Source organism: Ambystoma mexicanum, chromosome 8, assembly GCF_040938575.1.
Source record: "Ambystoma mexicanum isolate Mex_15411 chromosome 8, UKY_AmexF1_1, whole genome shotgun sequence".
NCBI lineage: Eukaryota > Metazoa > Chordata > Amphibia > Caudata > Ambystomatidae > Ambystoma > Ambystoma mexicanum.
The window spans coordinates 1,630,842,445-1,630,870,100 of NC_090929.1; the positions used below are offsets into that span (position 1 = coordinate 1,630,842,445).

Sequence of the window (27,656 nt, forward strand, 5' to 3'; positions counted from 1 at the left end):
CAAAAGGCCCACTAAGCGAGCCCCGTGCCAAAAGACTTTGCCCGACCAGTATTCAAAATAAAGATTGAAGTTCAACATAATGTGCAAAACCGAATAAACCTGCAAAAAAAAACCCTCAGAGGCTTTATCCCAATTATTTTTTTTTTTTTTTTTTTAAACGCTACAAACCCTCCGGTGTCTGAGCACTGCCTGTTGTTACCCATGGTGTGTGGTGCTCATTCATCGACCTTGGAAGGATGAAATGCTGAGATTCAGCCCTGCAGGGATCCGAACCCGCGTTTGCAGGCTCTGCAAGGGTGTAAAAGCGAGTGCTCTACTCGCTGTGCTACTTGACCAGTTAAGGCCCAAAGAAAAAACCTGGGAAACAACCCTGCTTCCCTTTCTTGGAGCAACAGCTGTGTCAGCGTGCTCCGCATTGTGGGGCATGGCGGCCCTAATTTATATCCTAATCTATACCTAATCTATACACGGGTTCCCCTCTAACTACTTCCTCGGCCTATTAAAGACCCGACCAGGCGACCTCGCCGCATCGTTTGCCAGAAAGTTTTTTGTTTTTGTTTTTAAAACAAACATGCCCAGGAGGTTCCGGACGTTGGGTTAGAATTCCGATCGCCAAAGCGTTCCGAGAGCAATCCCGTTCAATGGATTCACGCCCCCACTGTTGCGCCTGCACGGGCCGGCCGCGAACCCGGGTCTCCTGCATGGGAGACCTGCAGCTCTGTATTTGAGCTAACCTGGCTCAGCAAAGATTCCAAGAGCAATCACGTCCAATGGGTTCACGCCGCCACCGTTGAGCCTGAATCTCCCGCTGCTACAACCCCTAAAGTTTGATAATTAGGCCCTGATATAGCGCTAAAAACCCACAGGTACCCAGCGCTGACAGGCTGATTCAAGTGACTGTGTTAACGGCATTGCCGCCATTTTCAAAATATACAAATAAACCTGCACGGGCCAGCCGCGAACCCGGGTCTTCCTGCATGGGATACCTGCAGCTCTGTATTTGAGCTAACTTGGCTCAGTGGTAGGCAAAACAGATCAGCTTAGATGATTCTTCCTCACCCGAGGCCGTAACCGAAGCACGGCGGCCCAATATAAACAAACACGGCCCAAACTCCCATCCGTGGGTACCTGGGGCACACCATATAAAAGATGCGCCTGCCGAAACCCCTCTTTTTGTATTACATGCGGCACGGCGGCCCTTATACCAGCTTGCGGCACGGCGGCCGTACTATCCAAATCGCCTTCTAACAACATTCCCGGACCACGCATTTGAACCTAGGTCGCTAGCGTTCGAGACCAAGCACCTACCACTTAAGTCACTAGCGACTGCGCTCGGCCGATACAAACTAGCAACCAACATGCAATCCACCCATGACTCCGGGCTTTGACTAAATAACCGCGCATGGCGGCCATTAAAAATAAAAACATCCCCGTTACAAACAACCTCTAACCGGTGTTGTGTTCGGGCCTCGCGTAGTGCAGGCTTGGGCCCGAACGTGAGTGGCCGTGTGTGTAGGCCGCTCTGGCGTCGCTCCAGCAGGAGCTGACAAGAAACACGCACACACGCAGATGGCTTTGTGCCCCGGAACTGCCTCCTTCACAAAGGGGCGGAGCATTTATTCACTTGCCCTGCGTCACCGCGTAGCGGGACGCAGGGCGGAAACACAACATTCCTCCTTTATTCCAAAATGAATAAAACCAAACACAAACATGCATCAACCATAGATCTGTTCAAATAACAGCCCAACATTGCATTAGTGGATCAACATTAGATATATCTGAATAAACATTTACAGCAGAAAAAATGCCTCCCACATTTCTAGTCCTTGGGGGCCCACACTGGACATACATAGTCTTTTAAATGACTTACCAAAGTCTGTGAACATCCCTTCAAGAAATGTTTTGGCTTCTTGTGTCTTGTTATGAATGTTCTTCAGGAAAGAATTCCATTCACCTGATAAAATTGTGTTTTTCACCAAGTCACAACATTGGTCTTTGCGTGTTTCCTCTGCAATTTCCTTGCTGCTGACCGCTTTTGGTCTCATTTCACACACCACTTGGCATATGTGTTCTTCTGTTTCTGCTGCCACTTGGACCTCCTGTGTGGTTGCTTCTCTGGGATGCCTTGACAGAAAATCTGCTGGATTTCCAGTTCCTGGTTGATATTTTAGTTCAAAGTCATATTGTTGCAGATGCAAAAGCCATTTTGCAATCCTGGCCGGAGGATGGGAGGAGGTGCCCATGAATATGGGTAATAAAGGCTTATGATCGGTATATGTTGTGAATTTCCTGCCATACAAATATATGTGAAAATGTCTACATCCCCATAAAACAGCAATGGCCTCCTTCTCAATATGAGAGTATCGTTGTTCAGTCATAGTGAGAGCTCGTGATGCATATGCTATCGGCCTTTGTACCCCTTCTCTTGTCACCTGAGTCAGTATGGCTCCCAGACCCACGGGACTGGCATCAACATACAGCTCTGTAGGAAGTGTGGTGTCATAATAGGCCATTTTGGTGTCCGTTGATAAGGATTCTTTAATGTTTTCAAATGCGTCTTGACACGCTAGCCCCCATTCCCACTTTGTGTTGGTTTTAGTTAGCTCACGCAATGGTTCCGACAGTGTAGCTAGATTCTTGATAAATCTTCCACAGTATGTGGCCATCCCTAGGAAACTGCGCACTTCCGTCGGCGATGTAGGGGGACTGGCTGTTTGAATGTCAGCAACCTTCTGTGGGTCCGGCGAGATGCCCGTACTACTGAATGTATAGCCGAAAAAAGACAACTCTGTTTTGAAAAATTCACATTTTTCACGGTGGATGGTTAGTCCAACACTTTCCAATCTGCCTAGGAGCATATGCAGTCTTTTCAAATGTTCGTCTCTGTCAGCTGCATGGATTAAAATATCATCGCTCACATTTAACACACCCGGTATGTCCCTTATGAGCTCTTGAATAGTCTGCTGAAAAACCTCCGCTGCTGAGGAGATCCCAAAACGTTTGTATCGTCGCAGACCAATATCTGTTGAAAACGTTGTTATGTACCGGGATTCCTTATGTAATCGTAGTTGGTGATATCCAGCCTTCAAATCTATTTTGGAGAATACTTTTGATCCCGTGAGATCAGCCACGATCTCATCCAGTGTTGGCGTTATGTGTCGCTCCCTCTTGATTGCAGCGTTGGGTAACCTCATGTCTATGCAGATGCGGACCTTCCCTGGCTGTTTTGGTTTTTTTGTGACAACCATTGGAGAAACCCAAGGTGTAGGTCCTGTTACTTCTTCGATTATCCCGGCCTTCTCAAGTGTTCTTAGTTCTTTTTCTACTTGCTCACGCATATGGAATGGTGTTCTTCGGTGTCTGACAGCCTTTGGTTGTACGGATTCATCTATGTGGAGTTTAATGGATTTTCCTTTTAAACACCCGATTCCTTTGAACAGGTTAGGGTACGTTCCCAGGGGTTTTTCAACCTCTTGAGCTTCATTCACTTTGCAAATGAATCTCACCAACCCCAGATCTTCTGCTGCGTCACCACTCAAAAGGCACTCGATGCCAGCATTTACTACATATATTTTGGATGTTAAACTGTTTTCGCCATGCTTAAGAGTGGTGCGGAATCTGCCCACCACAGGTAAGGGTTTCTTACATCCATATGCAAATAGTAGCGTGTCCGTGTTTTTGAGGTCTGGCTGAGGCTGTAGTAACCGGAAAGTGCTTATGGGCATAACATTGACTGATGCCCCCGTGTCGATGGTCATCCACACATGCTGGTCCTGGATCATGACTTGGCATTTTCGTCTCCTGCGGCCTTTTCTTGACGTGGCTTGTCGGTGATTAAGGGCTGAGACCATATATACTTTTCTCCCTTTTCTCCAATTTTCCTTGATCGCCTCTTGAGGTGCTGCATTCATGTCATCTCCTTCATCGTCAGTGGATGAGTTTGTGGCCTCTATTTGTCGGGCTCCAGCTTGTTTCTTTTTCTTGTTCCCACTTTTCTCATTGACGTGGCGTGGTTTGTTTGTTGATGGTTGAGCTCCTGATGACCGCCATACTTTTGCATAGTGGTCCAACCTACCACATGCACCACACGTGGTCCCTTGTGCCGGGCAGTTTTGCCGTCCATGTCGAGGACCACCACACCATCCACACTCCATTGGCACTGGAATTCGCGGTTGCCATCGGGTATGTATAGTGTTTCCCCCAACCTCTTCTTTTGTTGAGTGACGATTGGCGACATGAGCCACCATGGTTGTTGTGAGGGCAGGTTGTAGTTTTTGAAGCGTTGTGCCCATGTGGGCTGCTATGGCATGTGCTAATTCTCTCTGGCGACCCAATTCCAGAATGCGTGTTAGCGTGATACCTCTTTCACTTAATACCAACCTTCTCAACTTCTCCGATTGGATGCCATTAATTATTTGTCTCCTGATTTCTTTCTCAGTGTCTGTGAATTCACATGAAATGGCTAATTGTCTGAGCCGGGTGTAGTATGCATCAAGGGTCTCCTCCTCTGCTTGAATTGTTGTACAGAATATGAAAGTCTCATAATCCGGGTTGAGTTGTGGGAGAAAATGGGCCGTTAGGCATCCTTGGCCTGTTGGTAAATGTCCTGGCCATCGTCAATGGTTAGTGAGTTGAAGATTCGCAGTACTTCATCCCCGACATTTAACAACAAATGTGATCTCATCTTCCTGGCAGTAGTAATATCTTTACAATCCATAGCCATTTCAAATTTCTGAATCCATAACTGCCATCGGGGGCCAACCGATGAAGGATCCGTGAAAGGGTCAAATGGCTGTATCATTATGGATGAGCTGCCCTGTGATCGAGTTTGTGGCGTTGACACAGATAGGTTGGCTGCAAGTCTAGATGGTGTGCTTGGCCTGGGGGTGGACATTCCAGTGGCCATGGCGTGGCCTCCCTCTCCCCTGCCAGGGAATTTCTCCTCACCTCAGAGCATCGACTGTGGCTCCTCCTGCGGGCGATAATTTCCAGCTGATCTTGACACCATCAGTTTATGTGGACCTGTTCACTGCTTTCCTTGTACCTGTGTGTTGGCCCATCAATGTCCCGGGTTTGCTGGGTTTACAGAGGTGACTTGATCACCATTTGACAAATCACAGCGTGCGCGCGTGATGGCTGCATATGAAAGAAAAAAAAAGAAAAAACATTTTTTTTGGGTGGGGAGAGGGGGGGGGGTTTGTCGTGTGGCCCACCCCCACCGGGTGTTCAAAAATTATGTGCGTCGCTTCAAAGCGCACGTCCGACGATGTGTGGCACACGTGTTCGGATCCCGTTCCTCGTCGCCAATGTTGTGTTCGGGCCTCGCGTAGTGTAGGCTTGGGCCCGAACGTGAGTGGCCGTGTGTGTAGGCCGCTCTGGCGTCGCTCCAGCAGGAGCTGACAAGAAACACGCACACACGCAGATGGCTTTGTGCCCCGGAACTGCCTCCTTCACAAAGGAGCGGAGCATTTATTCACTTGCCCTGCGTCACCGCGTAGCGGGACGCAGGGCGGAAACACAATAACCGGTGACCGCCTAAGAATGTCAATACAACTTACTAGTACACACGCACGGCGCCCATAATAATAAAAATTGCACATTTCAATCGCACTTGTCACAAATCCCCTTAGATTCGAACCCCGGTCTCCCGCATGCCAAGACCCCGCACTTATCGGTTGGGCCATCGTTGTCTGTACCAACTGGAGCATGCAGTCCACATACATATTAAACCCCTGCGACAAGACGGCCCCGGTACCTACCCGCATCACGCCGTAATTGCATCTTGCTACTCATAATACAAACACCATTCGTTTTCAATAACCCGGGCCCAAGTAAGTAGCATACGCTCAGCCCACACGGGCGTGTTTGGCACAGTTAATACATTTTTCGTATTCCTCGGGTCCGCTCAAGCTGGCGCGGCGGCAGGCGAGCAGACCCTTCTCCACCCCCCCCATACTTACCACAACTGCTGAGACAACCGGTCGATGTTAATTAACACTAGGCGGGAGCTGCAGGGCAAAAGACTGATGGCCTGCCGCTCCCGCCCTTATAAGTGTCCCCGGGGAGATCTGACCGGAAGCCAGGTCCCCGGGGACACCTCTTCCGCCTCGCTGAGGTGGGAGGAAGAGGAGAGGCATGCCCAGCAACCGGAAGGGGGTGGCCAGAGGGGACAGCCCGCTATGTAGGCTGTCCCACTAGCGCCCCCTGCGGGGGCCGGTCAGCCTCTGTCCCGACATTAGCTTAGCCCCAGATCCTTTCTAGACCTAGCAACACCCCTGGCAACAAGCATGTTTTTATGATGTCCTTATCACAGACAACCTCGTGTTGGGGGCGTGACATACACTTGCTCAATACCTAAAAGGTTAAAGATAAAAGACATTTTATCGTGTGCAACTACATTATCAAAATGTACAATGTCAATTCGGTTATTGGTCACCTGACCTCGTCTATGTGTCATGATATCCAAGAAAGCCTTTTCACACCTGACGGGATGTGTGTCATGAAACGAGACTTCAAGCAGGCAATCTCTTTTTCAGTGCTAGAAGATGGCGTCTCGATTTCAGCAGCAAAGTATTTCATTCGCTAGTTTTGAGCTGTAGAGAGGTTTCCAAATCACAACCTGACTTAGTTCCTAATGGCAGAAACAGGTTTTGTTCAGTTCTGCAAGAAAAAGCAAATCTCGTTGTGGTTGGTAACTTGTTTAACCAATTAAAATCTATCGGCGTGACCGGCTCGCACCTCAATATTGGGAACACATTGGGCCTGAGTCACAGAGTGTTTTACCATGGGATTGCGCCATTGTAAAACACTTCTGTGAATCAGGCCCTTTATCAATCTGCCTGATAACTCAAAAGATGTTTTGAACACTGATTCTTGTAAATGATGTACGTAAGCACATTTTTCATGTGACTGGAAAGCAGCAACATTGCACCCTTATCCCAGTCCCTTGCTGTTGTACAAAATATGCATTCACTAAGCAGAGATATCTTATTAAAACGTATAATGCCCAAAAGGAGTGACATGAAAGTAGTAGTTGTGGGGAAATCTTGGACACTCGTCATTGATCCATTGTGGGTCAATGGACCGTGCTTCCTTGACTGCCCCTGAAAGTGGCCAGCTAGGAAACCCTGCCACTGGTGAAGGAGCTGCCGTGCAGGTGTGCAGGCCCGGAAAAAGTAAAAGGAGAGTGGTAGCCAGAGGGGCGAGCAGGTAAGTGTTTAGGGGAAGGCAAGTAGCGGGGCTTGTCGGAGGGCAGGTTGGGTGATGAAAGAACCCAGTCTCTGAGAAGAGTTTTCTTTAATCTTTGCCCTGTGAGATAGGTCCAAGAATAAGGTCAAAATTCAGTTGCGGTCTCAGAATAAAAGTTTATCACAAGCATCGCCAAGGTTGGTGCAGCACCTTACCGCCGGCCCTCTTGTGCTAGTCTCCGATTGAAATAACAAGAAGGGAGGGGACAGGCTTCTGTTTGGCTGAGCTTGATACTGCTCCAGATGTGGTTCGCACACCATGAGATAAGAATATATAGGACCAATGTTAAGGAAAGTGGCGATGTTTAAGAAAGGATCACTCAGGATACCTTCTGAATGGGAGATGGATGGGTCTTTCCTCCTGGTCGGCTATCCTCAGCAGTTACCGCCGCAGACAGTCAATATCAAGTTCGGAGGAAGGTGAAGGTCAGCAGTAACATTTTCTAGTGTTCCAGTCCCCGGTGGCAGTGAAGCGGAAGGAGTCTGAGGACCTTCAGGCATGGTGGACCGCTGTGGATCCACTGGCCACTGGGGATGAGGAGTTGCTGAAGGGGTGGACCTTATGGAGCTGGGGCTCGGAGAAAGCTGCCCAGACCGGAGAAGGTGCAGATCTGTTGGTGAAAGGTTCAGACCCGGTCCAGCGACACATGTTCAAGTGTGAATAGCAGTCCTCAGAATTCCCACACTTTGCTTTATTATTAGATATTTGCAGTTCTCGTCTTTAGCATCCATAAGTACCAGACGCTATTCGTTGCTGCGGTAGCAAGGTTTCCAGAAGGCACGGAACCCCAGGAATTGGAACGTGGCTGGTCAATCGAAGTGAGCACCAGGATTGTTCTCACTTTAGCAGAGAGAGGACTCGTACAGCCAGTCCCGAGGTGGAGGTTTGCTATCAGTAGAGTCTTAGAAACCTTCAGGTTCAGTCATTGGTTCGGGATAGGGAGGTTTCATCGCAGGAGATTTGGTCAAAGCCAAATCCATGAAATGTTTTTGCCCGAATTTGGCCGCAAATATATGTGGGGGTGGGTAAGGGTAATAATGAATGTGTGGGGCGCGAGTGGAAGCTATGGGGGCATTAGAGGGGGTCTCTCCCCACATATATTGGTGGCCAAATGGCTTAAAAAAAAAAACTAAAATCAATGGATTTGGAGTCAACCAAATCCCCTCGATCAAATGATATTGAACCCATGGTTTCGACATTGTTTTAAAGACTTTCATTTGCACATCTGCAGTTAGCTTGACGACTATTGGCCGACCCATACCTGGCCACCATCCTCCTACTCCCTTACCCCCACATACACATATAGATCTACAAGTATGGGGATTTGGTCGAATCAACCAAAAGTGGTTGACCAAACTGCAGACTTTCAAATGAGAATCTTTTTACAACAGGTTATAGTTTGGACGACCTCAAAATCCAATTGGAATGGTGGGTAGGTCCAAATCGCAGGGTTGCATTCATTCCAAAATGCAGGCAGCCATCTACTCTACCTATAGTGACAGAGAATCCAAAGTCAAGGTATTGAGCTTACATACACATGCCCAGGAAGCCAAGAGACAGACACATGCACCGATTAAGGTTATCAGGGCCACACATTGAGTGGAAGTCACGGCTCGGCGTGTGCTTGAGGACAAAGCCCACCTTCGATCGCAGACTGAACTCTAAACCAAAAAATATTACAGAGACAGTGATCAGGCATGGGCACTAGGTGCGCGATTGCAAATTCTAGCACTCAATCAAAAGCTAACAATAAGACATTAAAGAGCCAGTTTGGCATGAACATCCCAGGTAGATCACTAGACCAGGAATGAGCCGCGTCTCTCCTCTCTGACACTAACAATGGAACACAAATTAAACCAGTAGAGGCGATCCCTCACCTGAGGAGGAAGAGTCAGGCAAGAGAAGAGTAGGTCAGCCATTGGGAGACCCAACCACCATATTAACCACAGTGTAAAAGGCAATCATTCTCTACTGGTTCTGTGGGGGTAGGGTACAGGGTTCCCGAGAGATGACATTGCAGAGAAAGGGGATGCTGGAGAAAGGTTGGAGTTGGGGCAGTTAGAGCACGGGCAGGATGAGAGAACAAGAAGGAAAGGGAGAGGTTGGAGGAGGAGAATGGTGAGCAAAAGCAGGGGGTGGGGGAGTAAAAGCTGAAGATGCAGGTGGTGTAGGAGCAAGAATGGGAGGAGGAGGCAGGAACTGGAGTGTAAGCACCCACAGGATCACCTGGGGCAGAGTAAGTGACCAGAAAGAGATCAGCTCTCGGGATGAACAGTGATGCTGCACCCTGGAAAGAATCCAGGCCAAAGTAAAGGGCCTGCTGAGTAACTGGGAGACCAGCTCGCAGGGACAAGTCAGAGAAAACTAGGATGGTTGCTGAAGCCAGTAAGGGGAGGTGTATCCATGTAAGGTAGCGGAGCGAGATAGGGGTACTATATCCTCTTATAGCCTGCTGAGTAACTGGGAGACCAGCTCGCAGGAACAAGTCAGAGAAAACTAGGATGCTTGCTGAAGCTAGTAAGGGAGGTTTATACGTGTAAGGTAGCTGAGCGAGACAACGTGCTATATCCTCTTATAGCCTGCTGAGTAACTGGGAGACCAGCTCGCAGGGACAAGTCAGAGAAAACTAGGATGCTTGCTGAAGCTAGTAAGGGAGGTTTATACGTGTAAGGTAGCTGAGCGAGACAGGGGTGCTATATCCTCTTATAGCCTGCTGAGTAACTGGGAGACCAGCTCGCAGGGACAAGTCAGAGAAAACTAGGATGCTTGCTGAAGCTAGTAAGGGAGGTTTATACGTGTAAGGTAGCTGAACGAGACAACGTGCTATATCCTCTTGTAGCCTGCAGAGTAACTGGGAGACCAGCTCGCAGGGACAAGTCAGAGAAAACTAGGATGCTTGCTTAAGCTAGTAAGGGAGGTTTATACGTGTAAGGTAGCTGAGCGAGACAACGTGCTATATCCTCTTGTAGCCTGCAGAGTAACTGGGAGACCAGCTCGCAGGGACAAGTCAGAGAAAACTAGGATGCTTGCTTAAGCTAGTAAGGGAGGTTTATACGTGTAAGGTAGCTGAGCGAGACAACGTGCTATATCCTCTAATAGCCTGCTGAGTAACTGGGAGATCAACTGGCCGGGGCAGGTCAGAGAGAACTAGGATGCTTGCTGAAGCATGAGGTTTGAGGTTTATCCATGTAAGGTAGCTGAGCGAGACAGGGGTGCTATATCCTCTTATAGCCTGCTGAGTAACTGGGAGATCAGCTGGCAGGGGCAAGTCAGAGAGAACTAGGATGCTTGCTGAAGCTAGTAAGGGAGGTTTATACATGTAAGGTAGCTGAGCGAGACAACGTGCTATATCCTCTTATAGCCTGCTGAGTAACTGGGAGATCAGCTGGCAGGGGCAAGTCAGAGAGAACTAGGATGCTTGCTGAAGCCAGTAAGGGGAGGTGTATCCATGTAAGGTAGCTGAGCGAGACAGGGGTGCTATATCCTCTTATAGCCTGCTGAGTAACTGGGAGATCAGCTAGCGGGGGCCAGTCAGAGAGAACTAGGATGCTTGCTGAAGCTAGTAAGGGAGGTTTATACGTGTAAGGTAGCTGAGCGAGACAACGTGCTATATCCTCTTATAGCCTGCTGAGTAACTGGGAGATCAACTGGCCGGGGCAGGTCAGAGAGAACTAGGTTGGTTGCTGAAGCCAGTAAGGGAGGTTTATCCATGTAAGGTAGCTGAGCGAGACAGAGGTGCTATATCCTCGTATAGCCTGCTGAGTAACTGGGAGATCAGCTAGCGGGGACAGTCAGAGAGAACTAGGATGCTTGCTGAAGCCAGTAAGGGAGGTTTATCCGTGTAAGGTAGCTGAGCAAGACAGGGTGCTATATCCTCTTATAGCCTGCTGAGTAACTGGGAGATCAGCCAGCCGGGCAGGTCAGAGAGAACTAGTATACTTGCAGAAGCCAGTAAGGGAGGTGTATCCATGTAAGGTAGATGAGCGAGACAGGGTGCTATATCCTCTTATAGCCTGCTGACTAACTGGGAGATCAACTGGCCGGGCAGGTCAGAGAGAACTAGGATGGTTGCAGAAGCCAGTAAGGGAGGTTTATCCATGTAAGGTAGCTGAGCGAGACAGGGGTGCTATATCCTCTTATAGCCTGCTGAGTAACTGGGAGATCAGCTAGCGGGGGCCAGTCAGAGAGAACTAGGATGCTTGCTGAAGCTAGTAAGGGAGGTTTATACGTGTAAGGTAGCTGAGCGAGACAACGTGCTATATCCTCTTATAGCCTGCTGAGTAACTGGGAGATCAACTGGCCGGGGCAGGTCAGAGAGAACTAGGATGGTTGCTGAAGCCAGTAAGGGAGGTTTATCCATGTAAGGTAGCTGAGCGAGACAGAGGTGCTATATCCTCTTAATGCCTGCTGAGTAACTGGGAGATCAGCTAGCGGGGGCCAGTCAGAGAGAACTAGGATGCTTGCTGAAGCCAGTAAGGGAGGTTTATCCGTGTAAGGTAGCTGAGCGAGACAGGGTGCTATATCCTCTTATAGCCTGCTGAGTAACTGGGAGATCAGCCAGCCGGGCAGGTCAGAGAGAACTAGTATACTTGCAGAAGACAGTAAGGGGAGGTGTATCCATGTAAGGTAGCTGAGCGAGACAGGGGTGCTATATCCTCTTATAGCCTGCTGAGTAACTGGGAGATCAGCTAGCGGGGGCCAGTCAGAGAGAACTAGGATGCTTGCTGAAGCCAGTAAGGTAGTTTTATCCGTGTAAGGTAGCTGAGCGAGACAGGGTGCTATATCCTCTTATAGCCTGCTGAGTAACCGGGAGATTAGCCAGCCGGGCACGTTAGAGAGAACTAGGATGCTTGCTGAAGCCAGTAAGGGAGGTTTATCCATGTAAGGTAGCTGAGCGAGACAGGGCGATATATCCTCTTATAGCCTGCTGAGTAACTGGGAGATGAGCTGGCGGGGGCAGGTCAGAGAGAACTAGGATGCTTGCTGAAGCCAGTGAGGGGAGGTGTATCCATGTAAGGTAGCTGAGTGAGACAGGGGGGCTATATCCCCTTTATTAGAAATACTAGAATGGCATGGATTCAAATTACGGTGGCATTGAGCAAGCCATCAGCTGTACCCCAAAACTATAGCATTAGCACCTAGGTAGAGGGGTGAACATTCTAACCATAAGCAGCCAGGGAGGTGGTTCCTATAAGAATTGTCCCAGGTGGTACAGCTAAAAGCAACCCATAGGGCTGGAGGGGGGAATACGCATATACCCATTCCAGGCCATGAGGACATAAGGGGCCAAAAGTCCACCAAAGGGCCGACCATCCCAGGAGGAGACACGGCGTAGGCACAGATGATGATGAGCTACAATCAGGGTCTCTGAGGACCTGAGCCCACCATGCTGTAAGAGATGCCATGGGGCACTGTACTTCCCAGAGATCTGAGCGACTTTCTGGACACTATCCTGTGGGCGACACTCAGAAACCCTACTTTATAGAACTGGGTTTGGACCTTTAGACTCAGAACCAGCAATCCTTCTAGAGCCTGGCACACATTGTGTTGTGTGATCCATTTTGCTGCTATATTTTGATTTAAAGAAAGCTCCCTTCCTTTGATGAGGAAATCCTCATTCCCTAGGATTTCTCCCTGAACCCTCCTTGTGATCCTCAACTCCTGTGTGTCTGGAATTGCAGGCTTTTGGCAGACAGAACCTGGGCTGGGAGGCCGTGGGCTGGAGGGGGCCTGGTGTGCCATATTGTAAAGCCCTCATCACCAGAATGTCTGCTACTGCTGCTTTTCCCTGCGGTATGCCACCTTTATGTCTCCGGTCATTCTCTTCATCTTCTTGGAGGCATGTGCTCTAGATATTAAACCTGAATGAGATGTTTCCTGTGACGTCTTTCATTATGTGGCTACTTGTTCTTGCAGGGACACGGGACTTTGTGGCGTGCAACCATCTACGCAGCTACAAGTACTATTCGGACAGCATTGTAAGCAAGGATGGCTTTCTTGGCTTCCCGAGCACCAGCTATGATGCCTTTCAGTCGGTAAGTCGTTTTTATAGCCCAAAGTGGATCCAGCCATCTGAGCAGATCCCTTCAATTACAGGATTTAAACCAAGTGTAGTAGTTTCAAAACCTCAAATTGTGTGATCATTCACCCACTGAGCAATCAATCCCTCACTGTATACACAGAGGATGACAACCTGTGGCTCCTCAGATTTTTTGTACTTCAAATCCCATGATTCGTTACCATTGTCGATGCTGGCCAAGGACAATGGAGCTTGTAGTCCAAAACATCTGACGCTCCAAAGGTTGCAGACTCTTATGCAGCAAGAAGATGCTGGCCCTCAGGCAGGAGGGCATCCATTAATTGCTGTTTCTTTAAATAAAGGACATTTACCATGTGTTTGTGGGAGGTGAGGGGGCCAGTTTTGTGTGTGCTTGTGTGTGTGTGTGTGTGTGTATTTCATGTATCTGCATTTTGTATTTATTGATGAAGTGATCATTTGCCCGATCAAGAGAACAATAACAGAGTGGGAACCAGTCCCTGTCAGGTGATGTACGCCTTGTTAAGATGCTGATGTTATTTGCATTGAGTACAGTTTTCTGCATTTGGGTAAAGTGCAGAGGAACAGTGCAGGTCTTGGTTTAAGTGCATGCAATACAAGAGTAAGTGGATGCAAGGTGGGGAGAGATGGGTGGCCGCCCTGCAGGCTTTCAGTGCGCATGTGTGCATGGGTGCGCCTCGCGTGCTTGTGTACTTTGTGCACTAGGTGAGACTACCAAGAAGGCCACCCCATACTCCCCGACACACAAACACAAATGCAGGGCTGGCCCAAGGCATGCGCAGTCTGTGCAGCTGGCCACACCGCGCTTGTGTGCACACGGGGGGCGGTCTCTTTCTAACCGGCCATAATAACCAATTTATCCCATGCTCCAGCATATACTACAAGACTGAAGTCGGGACTTGATCTGCACAATTGGCATCACAGAAGGCATGGAGATGGTTAATCAAGTTTTAAATGTATTGTGTTGCGACTAGGAAACTATAGACACCAAGGCCCTGAAGATGGATTTTAGATATATCCGAAACGCGTTGGCATTTGTCATCTCCAATGGAGTGTATTAGGAAAAACACAATTGTACTCGCATTGTTTGTTTGAATTGAGAACAAAATGATGTGTTCTATATAACGCAATTGTTTGAGTTTACTTACCATTGAATATGGTGTTATATGTTTTGTTCCTCTCTTGAGTTTTGCAGACCATTTTCCTTGATGATATTTGTTTCTAATATTATACTTTTATGCAAAATCAGAACAAGTATTTGAGAATGATACCCCCCCAATTGATGTATAGATATGAAAACCATGTGTTCCCTAATTTATTGAGAGAGGGTTCATATTATGTAATTTTGAAACCTGTAATATTCAATGAGTTGACTGTCACAGTGTAGTTACATTGAGATTGCATTAGCATAATCAAGGCATGTGAGAAGCTTCCTCTTAAAGCTCCTTTGCACATGTTTTAAGTGATTTGGGATTATATCTCCCTTGAGAGTGCATCTAGAGGTACCAGTTGGCGACAACCGGTCTTTTTCTAATTTGTTTCCTTAGTCTTGGGTGGCCTTCAGACTTGCCTTTCCCCTTTTGCACCTGAAATATACTGACACTTACATTAATTAGCAGAACCTTTAGTGACCTTGTTTATTGTTGCGAATTACAACCACACAGTGGTGCCCCCCCTGCCCCTACGTTCCTGCCAGTCTGTGCAGCTGACCAGGGCTTCGCGGTCATAGTCATAATTGTGTAAGTGACCAACCTTTTAGACTTAAAACCATCATATTCAGTAATTGCGGCATGGCCTTAAATTCTTAAATACAGCTTGTGTGATGCCAAGCAGGTTGACATGTATTAGACTTTCTTTGCGCGTGCATGACAACACGGGTAATCACGGTCTCCTTTTATGAGGAGAGTGTCATCCTAGGCCAGGAGCACTGCGCTTATTACCTTTAAAATAGCCAAAGTCCAAGAGGTCGGTCACTTACACAATTTATTACCCACATTTTTAATACCTTGAAAGTATAGACCACACGTTATTCAGTTATTCAGATGACATTGACAACAGACACTGTCTGTTTCAGAAGTCTACATACTGTTAACTTGCTGAACAGGAGAAAAGTTGCATTTGATTATTTAGGTTTAGTCATTTTATTAGAGCCCTGAAGAAGAGCAAAGTTCAAAACACATGTAGACTCAACTTTTGAAGTTACTCTTACGATTAAAATCACATTTTCTGAAAACAATTTCAGTGGTTTCTGATTTATTGAAGTTGTTCAATTACTGTTCCACTTTTGCAAAGAGAGCGTATATTTTAACATGACTTTTAAACGTTAGAAACAGATTATTGTGTATCTTGAAACGCTGCCAGAAACCACTTTTAGCTGTTTTGCCTTTGATTTAGGGACGTAAGGGAAGTGTCTCTAACATGTTGTTTAACTGTGACGTCTCACACACTTCTAGCAACAAGCACATTGTTTTGGGTTATTTTCCCATCTTTATTTCTCTTTAGAAGGTCTAAACATATAACAACTCAGCAACAGTCACCTAACCTGCTGGGTTGTCCTTTCAGCATTCTGCTCTAGGATTCCCTGCTTTGGCCAATCCACTCCCATTAATCAGCCTCAGGTCCCAATTTGAAGAGAGCAGAAGTTGCTAGTTTTGCCTGCTTACACGTCATCAAGCCTGAACCCAGCAGGAGACAAAAACCCTGCCACAACCAGTGATTTAGATGAGCATGTCAAGGAGAACAGGTGACACTATTCCCTTTGCCCCAATTATTTTAACATTGGAAGACCTACAAAATTGCTTATTTTCCTGCCTCAAGAACGCCCAGATAAATGGGCTCTGTCGCACTACAAGGCAACCCTGCAGTAGATGCAACCTGCCCTGGCTGCCCCAGGCCCAATCCCTACCCTGACATCCTTGGAATCTGCTTGCAGTTTATTTCTCTTGACAGCCAAAAGAATCCTTATCTATAGCTTCTGAAATAAATGCACATTGCTAGTTTGGACAATATGGCCAAATATATACACAATAAAACAAGAAACAATTGGGAAACACCTGGAAAAACAGCAGCACATTACAATCACCATATTTTTGCAATGCCTCCCACATTCAGATGGCATTTTCAAACAAAAATGTCCAAAAGATCGTTTACAAACAATATTTCTACCAATTACATCTGGGAAGGGATGTGTTCAAGTGCCTAAATTGCAGGCTAGTCTCTAATCCTGGCTTCTCCACTTAACCAAAGTGTGTGCTCCCCTCCAAATCCTTTTTTCTCACTGTGCCTTAGCTGCCAAAAAACGAATTTTTAAGGTATTCAGCTCACACTATCTGCTACCTCCAAAAAACTCTCACTCCTGATATTTTCACATCGGAAAATACTAACTGTGAGTTAACGCTGTCTCTTAATCGGCAAGATACTCATGTAAACTATTAAACGCTGCCAGACCATTCCTTTCCAGAGACAGCTGCCTAACTATTGGACGCACAGTGTTTGGGGCCAGGCTGGACTACTGCAATGATCTCTTTTCTGGCACGTCAGCACTAAATCTAAACAAATTGCAGACTTTCCAAAATAACGCTGTTCGAGCGGCCCTGACATTCCCAAATCTGAACATATCTCGGCGGTTCAGAAAGCAGTACACTGGCTTCCAGTGCGGGAAAGAATTATTTTCAAAGCTCTCACAATCACGCACAAATGCATTTCCAGATCTGCCCCGCCCCGCCTAGGCCAGAAAATCGCTAAACTTCAATTGGCCAGGCCACCCAGAACCCTGTACTCCCATAGATTGATCCAACCCAAGTTCAAACGCAGACTCTTTCCAAAGCCGGAGGCTCGAGTTTCCCTTTTATTGCTGCAAAACTTTGGAACTTTCTCCCTCCTGCATTAAGGCCTGAAAAGTCGTACTGGACCTTCCACAGAGCCCTCAAAACGTGGTTCTTTGCCTAAACTGTCTATTTGTTCTAGCCAGGAGCCTCATGTAAATAATCTTACATGTTATCTGATACCTGGATGTAAAGCCTATTACCTGTAACAGCGCCTCGATGCCCACCGTTTTGAGTGCTTTATGAATGAAAAAATAAATAAATATACTGGACGTCAGTTTATTTCTCTCCTGCCTTACTCGTGGCAACGTGTTTTTAATTTAACTGCCGTTGCATATTGAAGACTCCTTCTATAACATCGTTTCTGTAATATCACTATTTATGCAAATAAAGGAGGGAATCACACACCTTTTGTCACCCAGAGCCACGCAAATCCTAGGACTGGCCCTGCACACATTTCCACATCCGCGCTTACTTATCTTTGTAACCTTTGAGGCCATCACTACCCTTAAACCCAGTGTTTTTTGACGTCTCCTGAATCATTCACACCGTCCAGCACGTGGTGGGTGGAATACACGCGCACCTGATCTAAACAAGTATTTAAACAATGTCAGAGTACATTTGCAGATCATAAAGCACGAGCCGCCATCACGGCTGTGGAAAGAGTCTGTGATGCACTGAAATCTTCAGGGGAGTTGCTAGGTCAGGAAAAGACCTGGGGCTACGCTGATGTCGGAACTGTTGGGACTCGGGGCTAGCTAGTCTTTTGGCTGTAGCTCCTGAGATTCTATCCGGGGCTACAACCAAAAGATCAGGGGCTATAGCCCCCTTAATCCCCCCTAGCAACGCCCACATGTCCATGCATCTGGTTGGTCCTATTATGTGTTTCGGAACATTCCATAGATGGAATCTTGGTAGGGGTGTTTTGTGAGCAGTAACTTGTATCATTTTCCTTCAGAAGCGTGGCCACCTCTGACAGTCTCCCCTATTCTCTTGGCAGGGCAGTGGCTTCCCTTGCCCCTCTGGTGGATGCCCGAGGATGGGGCACTATGCAGATACTTTTGGCGGTGTCACCCCGTCGAGCCAAACGTTTTACTTAAACACTGGTGATGCCAAGGACTTTTCTCGTAAGTGAACATTTTCTGCATTTCAAAGTTTTAGAACTGTAAGGCTTCTGGTGTATTTCGGGGGTTTGAGGATGTTACGAGGGTGAGGGGGCTAGACAATGAAGCCTATGTTAATAATTGCCTCATAAGGGTTTTTCCCACCAAATTACAAGCAGGTGTTTTCCCTCTTAGGGGCCCACAGTACGTATGACGGTAATGGTAACAACAGGCAGTATTTGGAATACTCGGTGTTTGGAATACCACCAACCCAACATGCAATAGTGGGATCTGGTAGAATGTTGTGGCGTTAGTAGTGTTCCATAAAACATTATGGATGTAATCTGTGTTATTATGAACAGGGGAGAGGGTTCTAACCTGGGGGCTCAGTTGATGCGGTCCATGGTGGCTGACGTTTCCATGAGGGCAAGACGAATAAAGATATGTTCTCTGTCTCTCAATGTTGCCCAGCGTGATCTCAGCATTGGCGATAAGTGGGGATTGGACCACATGGGTGGGAAACCCACGCAAAGTGGTGCAGCTGGCCGATTTTGTCCCCCTGTTCGGAGTTAATGGAACCACTGGAGTGGCAGTTGGCAGCCTAACGGGCCTATATAACATACTGACAGAAAGCCCCTGAACAGTCACACCAGAGAAAACACAACCGGCTAGGGAAGAAAGGCCCAAGTCGATCTTGTAAGGATTACAAGTTTTAATCTCATGCGCATATGAGAGCAACAGCAAAGAACTCTGCTGCCAAGAACGTTCTGCCAAAAAGAGGTACAAGCAGAAACATTTAAGGCAAAACACATTGTCATAATGGTGCAATACATATAATACACACCCGCACGGCTGATTGGCTGGACCCTATACAAGTGCTGCCTTTATCCATATGGATGGCAGTTTATTGTTCCCAGCCCAGTCCGTCCATCTTCCATCACGTGGGCACTGCAGGGCTCATCATCTTTTCACATCAAAGGTCAGAAAACAAATTAACTATACTCCTACTATACAGCTTGTTTATCACTCATACCATGCACTTAGCAGTCTTCAAAACAGACGCACAGGAGGTTCCAGGGCACTCTAACCTTCACCCACACATATCACTCACTCCCTCCGCGCCATCCGACTCCAAGGTCTCCACCCTCGTTTTGAACTATAATGTATCCCTCCCTGCACCTCGTAATACAAATCACACGATTGTTGCTCCAACAATACATTCTGTCAATCCTCTTTGAACATTCAAGACGTGTTACTCTGGGGTTGATGGTCAAAGGGCACCTGGTGTCATGGAATTCAGAGGTCTTAGGGTTTAGTCAGTTATATGGGCCATAATTCGTGGTCATTCAGGATTGGGCCGGGTCGTGCTTTTGCCAGATTGATATAACATGCAGACTGGGCCTCTATTCGCGGCCTGGAAGGGCACATTCCTTTTGGGTGAAAGACACATCTTCGCAACACTTTCAGGAACAATGGACAAACAGTGTGCCGGGTGGGGGTGCAAACTGTCCTCATGGGATCTTGGCCATGACTGGAGATTTCTGTGGCCTCGTGAATTTGTGCCCAGTGCATGCAGTCCCGCCTATACTGTGCTTACCGCGCGAGCCTCCTCTTCTACTTAGGAATACTAATATCTGCGCAAAATAGCGATGCCGCCGGCACTTTGGGCCGCACCATATGAATATGCTTGAATTGATGATGCTAGCATGGGCTTCTGCTCGATGGGAAAAGTGCCCCTTTCACTGACCATCTACCCCTTGGTTCATTACAGTGCCTCAAATGCATCTCGTCTTACTTTAAAGTGCCTGGGGATGCAGCTGTCCCCTTCCCAACATTCCCCCTTTAATTACTCCTATATTAACAAATTCTGGAATTGCTCTGCGCTCCCACTCTCCAGTTTCTACATCTACATATGGCTTATTCTTTTTCATTGGTAACCCCCATGCCCTACACACTGATCGCAAACTTTCCCCCCTGCGCACACACTCTTCAGGTGAACAAGTCATGTAAATACAACCCCTCTCCCCCGCCAGGTCCATCCAAACCTCTGTGTCATTTTCAGGATAAGGAGGATGGGAAATAACAGTGTGGTATAAAGGAACAACTTCATCTCCATATGGGATGCATTTCATACTTTGGGCCACCTAGTGGAACATCGGTTTGCACTTCAATGTTTTTTATTTTGCAAGGTGCTTTTGATCTGCCAATTATAAGAGTAATTGTAATTGGTTAATTATAATGTGCTTAATACCCAGAGGTTTCAAAGGGCAGCCCCGGGTATCAAACCTGTGTTGCTCCGCTTAATCTTGCTCCGCTTCATCTTGCTTCCAAGGCGAGCGTGTTGACCCCGCGCTATCCTACTGAGACCATTGATACCATCATTCTTGCGCTATCAGGTGTCAAGGTGCACAGCATCGAAGAACCAGCTGACACGTGGAGAAAATGACCAGGATAAATATGATAATAGGCATTAACATTTTCATGATTTCTACTAGCCACGATCGATCCCAGTTAGAAAGTCATGCTTAGCCAATCAATGTCCTGAATTCCTCCTTCATGCGATCACCTAAGCCATGGACAGCTGCAGTGATGTGGGATAGTGATGCATTTTCCATGTCTTCTGGAGGTACGAACGTGCAACAGGAATCAGAAATTATTTTGCAAACCCCACCCTCCATTGCTGTTAATATATCGAGCATGTATCTGTTTTGTATTGTCATGAGTCTTTGTGCCCACAACTCAACCTTGATCACATTAAACCCATTCTCTGTGTCATATGTGAGCTGGACCAATTCCCACCACACTATCTGCAGCCATTTGTCATTGGCCACTGCCTGTACCCCTGGCAAGAGTACGGAAGCGAAGAACAGCCAATACTCTTCTGGTGTTTCAGCAAGAAAAGTGGAAGTGGAGTCTTTAGAGATGTAGTTCAACCTTTTCACTCTCTGCGGTTGCTGAAATTGTTTTTTTCTTAGAGTTTACGTTTGTGACTGACCCTTACTGCAGAAACAGAACTTATATTTTTCTTCCTTGTGCACTTGCACCAGCTTTTCCATTGTTGCAATCCACATTAGCTTTGTGATATGCTCTGTCCAGATTTGTGAACAGAATTTCACCACCTGTGCTGTTCTGTCCCTGCTGTATGTTACCAATCCTTTGGCCAAGCAAGGTAGTGTGCAGTCCTGCCAATTATTATTGACATATTTCCACCCCTTCACCGTCAGATAAGGTAATTCCACACACTTGATGTTTCTTTGGTGGACAGGACACTTTACAAAATCTGGGCCCACCATTTGTAATTCCACACTATGTGCCTGGAATGTTTATTTTTTTCTGCATAGTGCAAGATTAACCAGGCATTGGGACTGCTTGTGGCACGAACACCTTGGGAGCCCCTGACGCGTACGGGATAAGCGAACACACGTAACAGCTTCCATTTACAGCATTTCTCCCCACGCCACTCATATAAGAGTTCCAGGAATTTGAGAATTCAGGGTTATGAATATCCTCGATCACATCAAAGCCCAACCCTTCATATGTGTCATACCTTTGTCGTACATCTCTTTTCATTCTTCCATACACATTTTCAAGGATGGTCGCTTTAGTAATACTGTCAAAAATACCATTATACCATGCCATAGCGGTAGACAATCCCCTACTTGTTGTAAACAGCTTGTTCTCTGCTTTCTTCACAGACAGAACTTGCATATTGGAGTCATGGAACCTGTTACCATTATTATTATTTGTATTCACATTAGTACTTATATATGTAACTCCACTTGTGTTATTGACATTTATGTGTATTGTTCTGTTTGGATAATATAAAATCCTATTTACACCACTACCCCCCCTTTGTAGGACCTCACCCTATAAGTCCCTCCCCAAATACACCCGCAATATAACTAACAACATCACACATAATCCTCCAGCAAGTGCTAACGAACAATAATAGATATATTTCCATAGTCTTTCATTTGCGTCTCTACGCCCCAGATCTCTACTTAACAACCTATGTACACGAGTTGCGTCCATCTTCTTTTCACCTGTGATAGAAACACAGGCTCGCAAGTCAACAAAAAAAGGGAGGGACGTGCAAGACGTGCACTATACAAAACAGAAAGGACATGAGAGGAAACATGGGGAGTAGGGGGAGAGAGAGTGAGTGAGAAAGAGTGAGAGAAAGATAGAGAGAGAGAGAAAGGGCACCTAGAAGAAAAAAAGAATGGAGCTAGCAGCTGAACTTTGGCCTACCACTTGAGCGTGACACCACACCTGTGTCTCCTTCGGGCAGGCCAGTAAGGTGCTCAGGGGACAGGCACTGTGTACTTCTGCTCTTAAGACAACTGATGCACAACTGTGCATTTCTGGAGGTGCCCTACGAATGTCAGAGAGGTGGACCCAGTAGCGCAACTCCTTCACTTTAACCGTGAGGGGAGTACAAAATACTACCTTGTACGGTCCCTGGAACCGGGGATTGTTCCAGCGGTGCACAAAGTTGCAGATGTAGACGTAATCCCCTGGCAGCAGTGATCTGGCCATTATATGCTCAGGATCTGTCCCCGTGGTCTGTGCAGCATTGGGTGTCTGCGTAGTCCCAGTTCTGGGAGGGGCAACTGTCGGGAGACATATTTAATGGCCCAAGTTAGTGTTGACAAATATTCCCTGAGTTCCTCTCCAAACACTGCTTCAGTCCTATGCGCATCAGAACCCTTCTCCCAGGAGATACAGGGTTATACATGCTGCGACCAGTAACCACCTTGTGAGGTGACAGATGGTCTTTGCTTGGCTGCCTCCGTAAACTAAAAAGGGCCAGTGGCAGACAGTACACCCAGTTTTTCTTTAATGTGGTACACAATTTGGATAACTTGCTCTTAAAGAGGCCATTTATTCTCTCCACAACGCCATTGGCCAGTGGGTGATAAATCAATCACATCCGATGCTTGATACCAAGTAGTGCTGTAACGTGTTGGAATAATGCATTGAAGATAATGGAATGTGCCATTATCTGACCCCAAAACCATGCACACACCCTAGCACGGGAAAACATCCTGCACTAGAAACCTTGCAGCACACTTGGCATCTGGGTGCGCACATGGCCCTGCTTCCACCCACCTTGAGAAGGGACAGACCACCACAATGAGGTACCTAGAGCCATTGCAACGCTCCCCCATATTGGCGTAGTTTATATGTAGTCACAGAATGGCCCAAAAGGGAGGGGCAATGTGCCACATAATGTCTGTAGTGTCATTCCTGTGCTGAAACTTTGCAATATGGTACACTGGATGACCGTATCAGTGATGCTCTCCTGGATATTTGGTGGGAACCAATCCTCCTGTATGTCTGCAGCTATGTGTTGCTTTTAACTATGGGATGGGTAGTGCAATTGTCTGAATTCTATTCCTAGCAATTTCTGGGGCATCACTATCTTCCCAGAGCTCTCCTGCTTCCACAACAAATCTGTCGGAGACTGCTTACATCCTCTCCATGACCACAACTCCTTTTCCCATTCACGCGCCCTCCCTTGTAGCTCAATAATCTGAGAGATGGACAATGCGGTATAAAGCACTGGACACTAATCTGTCCGCGGGGCAGTCATAACATACTCAGTAGATATTTCACTTTCCTGATACTCTGTCATTTTGGCTGCCGCATCGGCGTCTACATTCCCCCTTGAAATTTCATTGATCCCGTGAGTATGGGCTGCGCACTTGACGACCGCCATAACAGATGGCTGTGATAATACTTCTATCAGCATTTCTAACAGCACATCATGCTGTACTGGAGATCAATCCGCCATCCTGAACCTACTCCTCTTCCAATGGGAGAGGCCGTGTCCTCTGTTGTTATAGCGTATGCTAAGTCAGATTATATCATAACATGACGTCCTTGTGACACTCTTAGTGCTTCGATGAGTGACACGAGTCTGTGGAATAACGTGTGGGCAACCTTTTTATAACCACCATGCTGTATGCCCCTCCCTCCAGTCGTACCACTGCTGCCCCTTTGTCTCTGTCCATCCACCTGATCAATTGTGGATGACCCATCAATGAAAAATACTTCACCCTCTGTAAAGGCACAACCCCTTGCTTTGGGAGTGTCATCTATGTGGCACAGTCGTGCACTGTTAAGTCCTCTGTTGTGGGCATATCTGTTAATAAAGTTGTAGGATTCACCATCTTACACCTAACCACATGAATATGGGGTTTAGAGATGATAATCTCATATGCCGATGACCTTTGCATAGTCAGGGTGGACTTCGACCTCTCCAGAATCGCAAACCAAGAATATTCCACATACAACATTACTGAATACCCCATCACAATTGTGGAACTTTTCTCTATAGCAATGGCAGCAGCTGCCAATGCTTGTTCGCATGCAAACTGCCCTTGCATCACTGCATCCAAAGTATCACTATAATAGGCAATGGCTTATGGCCCATAGTGCTCTTCTGTGTCAACAGTGCTGTCATAAACTGACCATCAGAATGTGAAAACACATAGGGCCTCATTAAGAGTAGTGCGGAATGGGTTTAACAGTGCCGGTAATGGTGCCGGTGCCGTTAAACCCACTCCACATTATTACGAGATCCCCTCGCGGGACCCGCTCTGGACGTCTGGTTTTTCCAGACGTCCATAGCAGGTTCCTCGAGGGAACCAGGGAGCTAACAACGGGCCCGTGATTGACGGGCCTGTTTGTAGCTCCCTCCCAATTCCCATTGAGCCCTATGGGGGCTCGAATGGGAATGGGGAAGGACTGGGCCCGGGTTCCCTGAAGGAGGAATTACTGGGCCCTCCAAACTCGGAATGATTCCTGTGTGTAATCTGGGGTAGCTAGTACGGGAGCCGAACTGATGACTTCTTTTAAATCATCAAATTGTCTAATAATTTCTGCGGCCCACAAACTTGTGGTCCTTTGTTTTCTGTGCTTCCCTTAAGGCATGAAAAAGTGGCCTACTGTATGCCACGCAATAGAGGATCCAGGCCCTGCAATAATTGCAAATCCACCACAGTGAAATATGTAGCCTCTGTGGGGATGCTGCATAAAATCATTACAGGATATGGATCCACTGGAAACTCTTTCTGTACCCCATCATTTAGGGGGCGCAAGTCTTGGATCATTCTCCAATTGCCCCCGTTGATATTTTTAACTGGGTATATTGCTGTATTGCACAGGGAGGTAGATGGCACGATAATTCCATGGTCCAGGAGAGCCTATACAGTCTTTCTTATGCCTTTCTTCGCCTCTCTTGACAGTGGATATTGTCTTACTCAGGGCAGCACCACACCTGGTTTTAGGGTTATATGCACAGGTATTACATCTTTCAACAACCCTATATCATTTGGATTTGTAGTCTACAACTGCCGGGGTAGGGTCCAAGGGATAGTTAGGGAGGAAATGGTTTTATTTAATTATTTAATTGTTGGGTAAAAAATGAGAATGTTTAATTATTTAATTGGTTGTTTGAAATATGTCTTTAGTTTGTAAGGCCATGGAGCCAGGTAAGCGTTTAATTGTAAGCTTTGGCCTGTCACATTAAAGCGACATTTTCCACTTTTAAATGAGTCTGGGTTTTTGTGCAGTAAGCCAAAAGGGGGGCCCCGGAGGGAACGTGAAGCGTTTCCCCCCGGGGAGGTTTTTGGCGCTGCACACGGCCAGCGAGTGGCTCACTAGGGTATTTAAGGGCCAGGGAAGGTTCAGGAGGCAGGTGACGGTTGGACTTGGTGATTGTAACGCCCTCCCACCCCTTCATGTTGGGTTAGGTCTGGGATCTGGTTTTAAAAGTGTCTAGGGGAGGTGGGTCTGTCCTCTTCCCAAAAATATTCTCATTGCCGTGGGCCCTGGTCAATTTCGACAGCCACTGCAAGAAGACAAGGTGTGCGCGGCCTGTGTTGGTTGCCATCTTACAAGAGCACCACCCTCAGAGGAAAGGACCTCTGCACACTGCTCAACATGTGCGTCATTTCAGGGCTGGTTTCGGTGATGACCAAGGCACAGAGAATGAAAAAAATATAGGCAGGAAAGGATGACAGGGGTGCACTGTGGTTGTGCATTTGGAGGAGGACAAAAGAGGAGGCCACAATTCATTCCCCACAGATGATGGATTGACATACTCAATATCAAAATAAATACATAAATAAAGGTATTTAAGTTAAAACAGAACATTAGATTGGGAACATGCCATCATGCCTCAGGATAATGCTAAATTGCCCTCCTGTCTTTTTGGCGAACCCGGGAGAGTCACCTGTTGTTTGGGACCTATGGGTGGATGCATTTAAAGTGTGCTTGAGGGCGGCTGGTGGAGCTACAGTACTCTCTCTTACTAAATATCTTCCTTCTCGAGCTCTTCGCTCATCCGCCTCCAACTCCCTCAGGGTTAGTCGCATCTCCAAGCAATGAGTTGGTAGTAGATCTCTTTCTTAGGCTGGTGCCTTGCTTTGGAACAGCCTCCCTGCCTCCCTTAAACTTGAGGAGAACCATCTCCGGTTCCGGAAGCACCTCAAAACCTTTCTCTTTGCTTCTGCTTTTTCTCCTCCTCTCCTCTGCTGACCTCCTGGCTCTAACCGGAACTGCACTGGCTACCTTGGACACCCTCTGATCTCAGGCCCAGGTCCTTCCCCCGCCAGCGTCACACACCTTGGGTTCTGTTTCTGTATCCCTACATCTCTTCCCATGTACTGCACTGTCCCTGCCCCTTTCCCACGCACTTGCGCAATCTGAATGACACCTGGCCTAGTAGGATCGCTGTCCGTCCTCCCTTTATTCCCCTCCCTTGCCTCGTCGCGCCTTGAAACAATTGTGTATAGGCACGTTATAAATGCCATATCATATCATGATTAGAAGGAGGCACCCCTTTGCAATTGTCTGGGCACAGGTTTTGGGTGTTCAGACATTTACCTGGCGAAATAAGGATCACAGCTCCAGGAGGTGGAGAAGGAGAGACTGTGGTCAATTTGTATGCAATCGCTTTACAGAAACCAGAGATGCATTTTGGCAGGAGGCCTAACATAGTAATGGAATGGTACAATTTCTTCTCGAGGGCACAAAGGGTGTGAGAGTCAATAGATGCATATGTGACAGTGTTGAGATCCTTGATTGCTACCTGCAAGTTTACAGAGTTGCAGGAGGAATATATAAGGGATCGAAATTATGATGACGATATGTAACACAAAAGTTAGTGAGAGGCTATATCTCATTCTCTGCCTCACTTGACCTCTCCCACCCTAAACCTATAATCATGGCCCTGCCACTCCCTACTAGAAGTAGAAAAGACATTACAGCTGAACAGCTCCTACCACACCTCCTCCCTACCCTTAGCAATGTAGACAATATCACAGACCCGACCCTTCCTGTGGAAACTTATAACAGTACCATGGCTAAGGCACTCGATCTGATCGGCCGACTAAAATCCGCAAAGGTAAACAA

The 27,656-nt window shown here is 47.1% G+C and overlaps 1 protein-coding gene across 1 annotated transcript in view; it reads left to right on the forward strand.

The window, feature by feature from the left end:
- The window catches only part of LOC138473264 (pancreatic triacylglycerol lipase-like), a 393,166-nt gene that overhangs the window by 222,704 nt on the left and 142,806 nt on the right, over window positions 1-27,656 (forward strand). Inside the window, exons 8-9 of the mRNA XM_069611903.1 lie at window positions 13,165-13,283; window positions 18,131-18,257. Of these exons, the coding sequence (XP_069468004.1) occupies window positions 13,165-13,283; window positions 18,131-18,257 (246 nt within the window). The remainder of the gene's footprint in view (window positions 1-13,164; window positions 13,284-18,130; window positions 18,258-27,656) is intronic.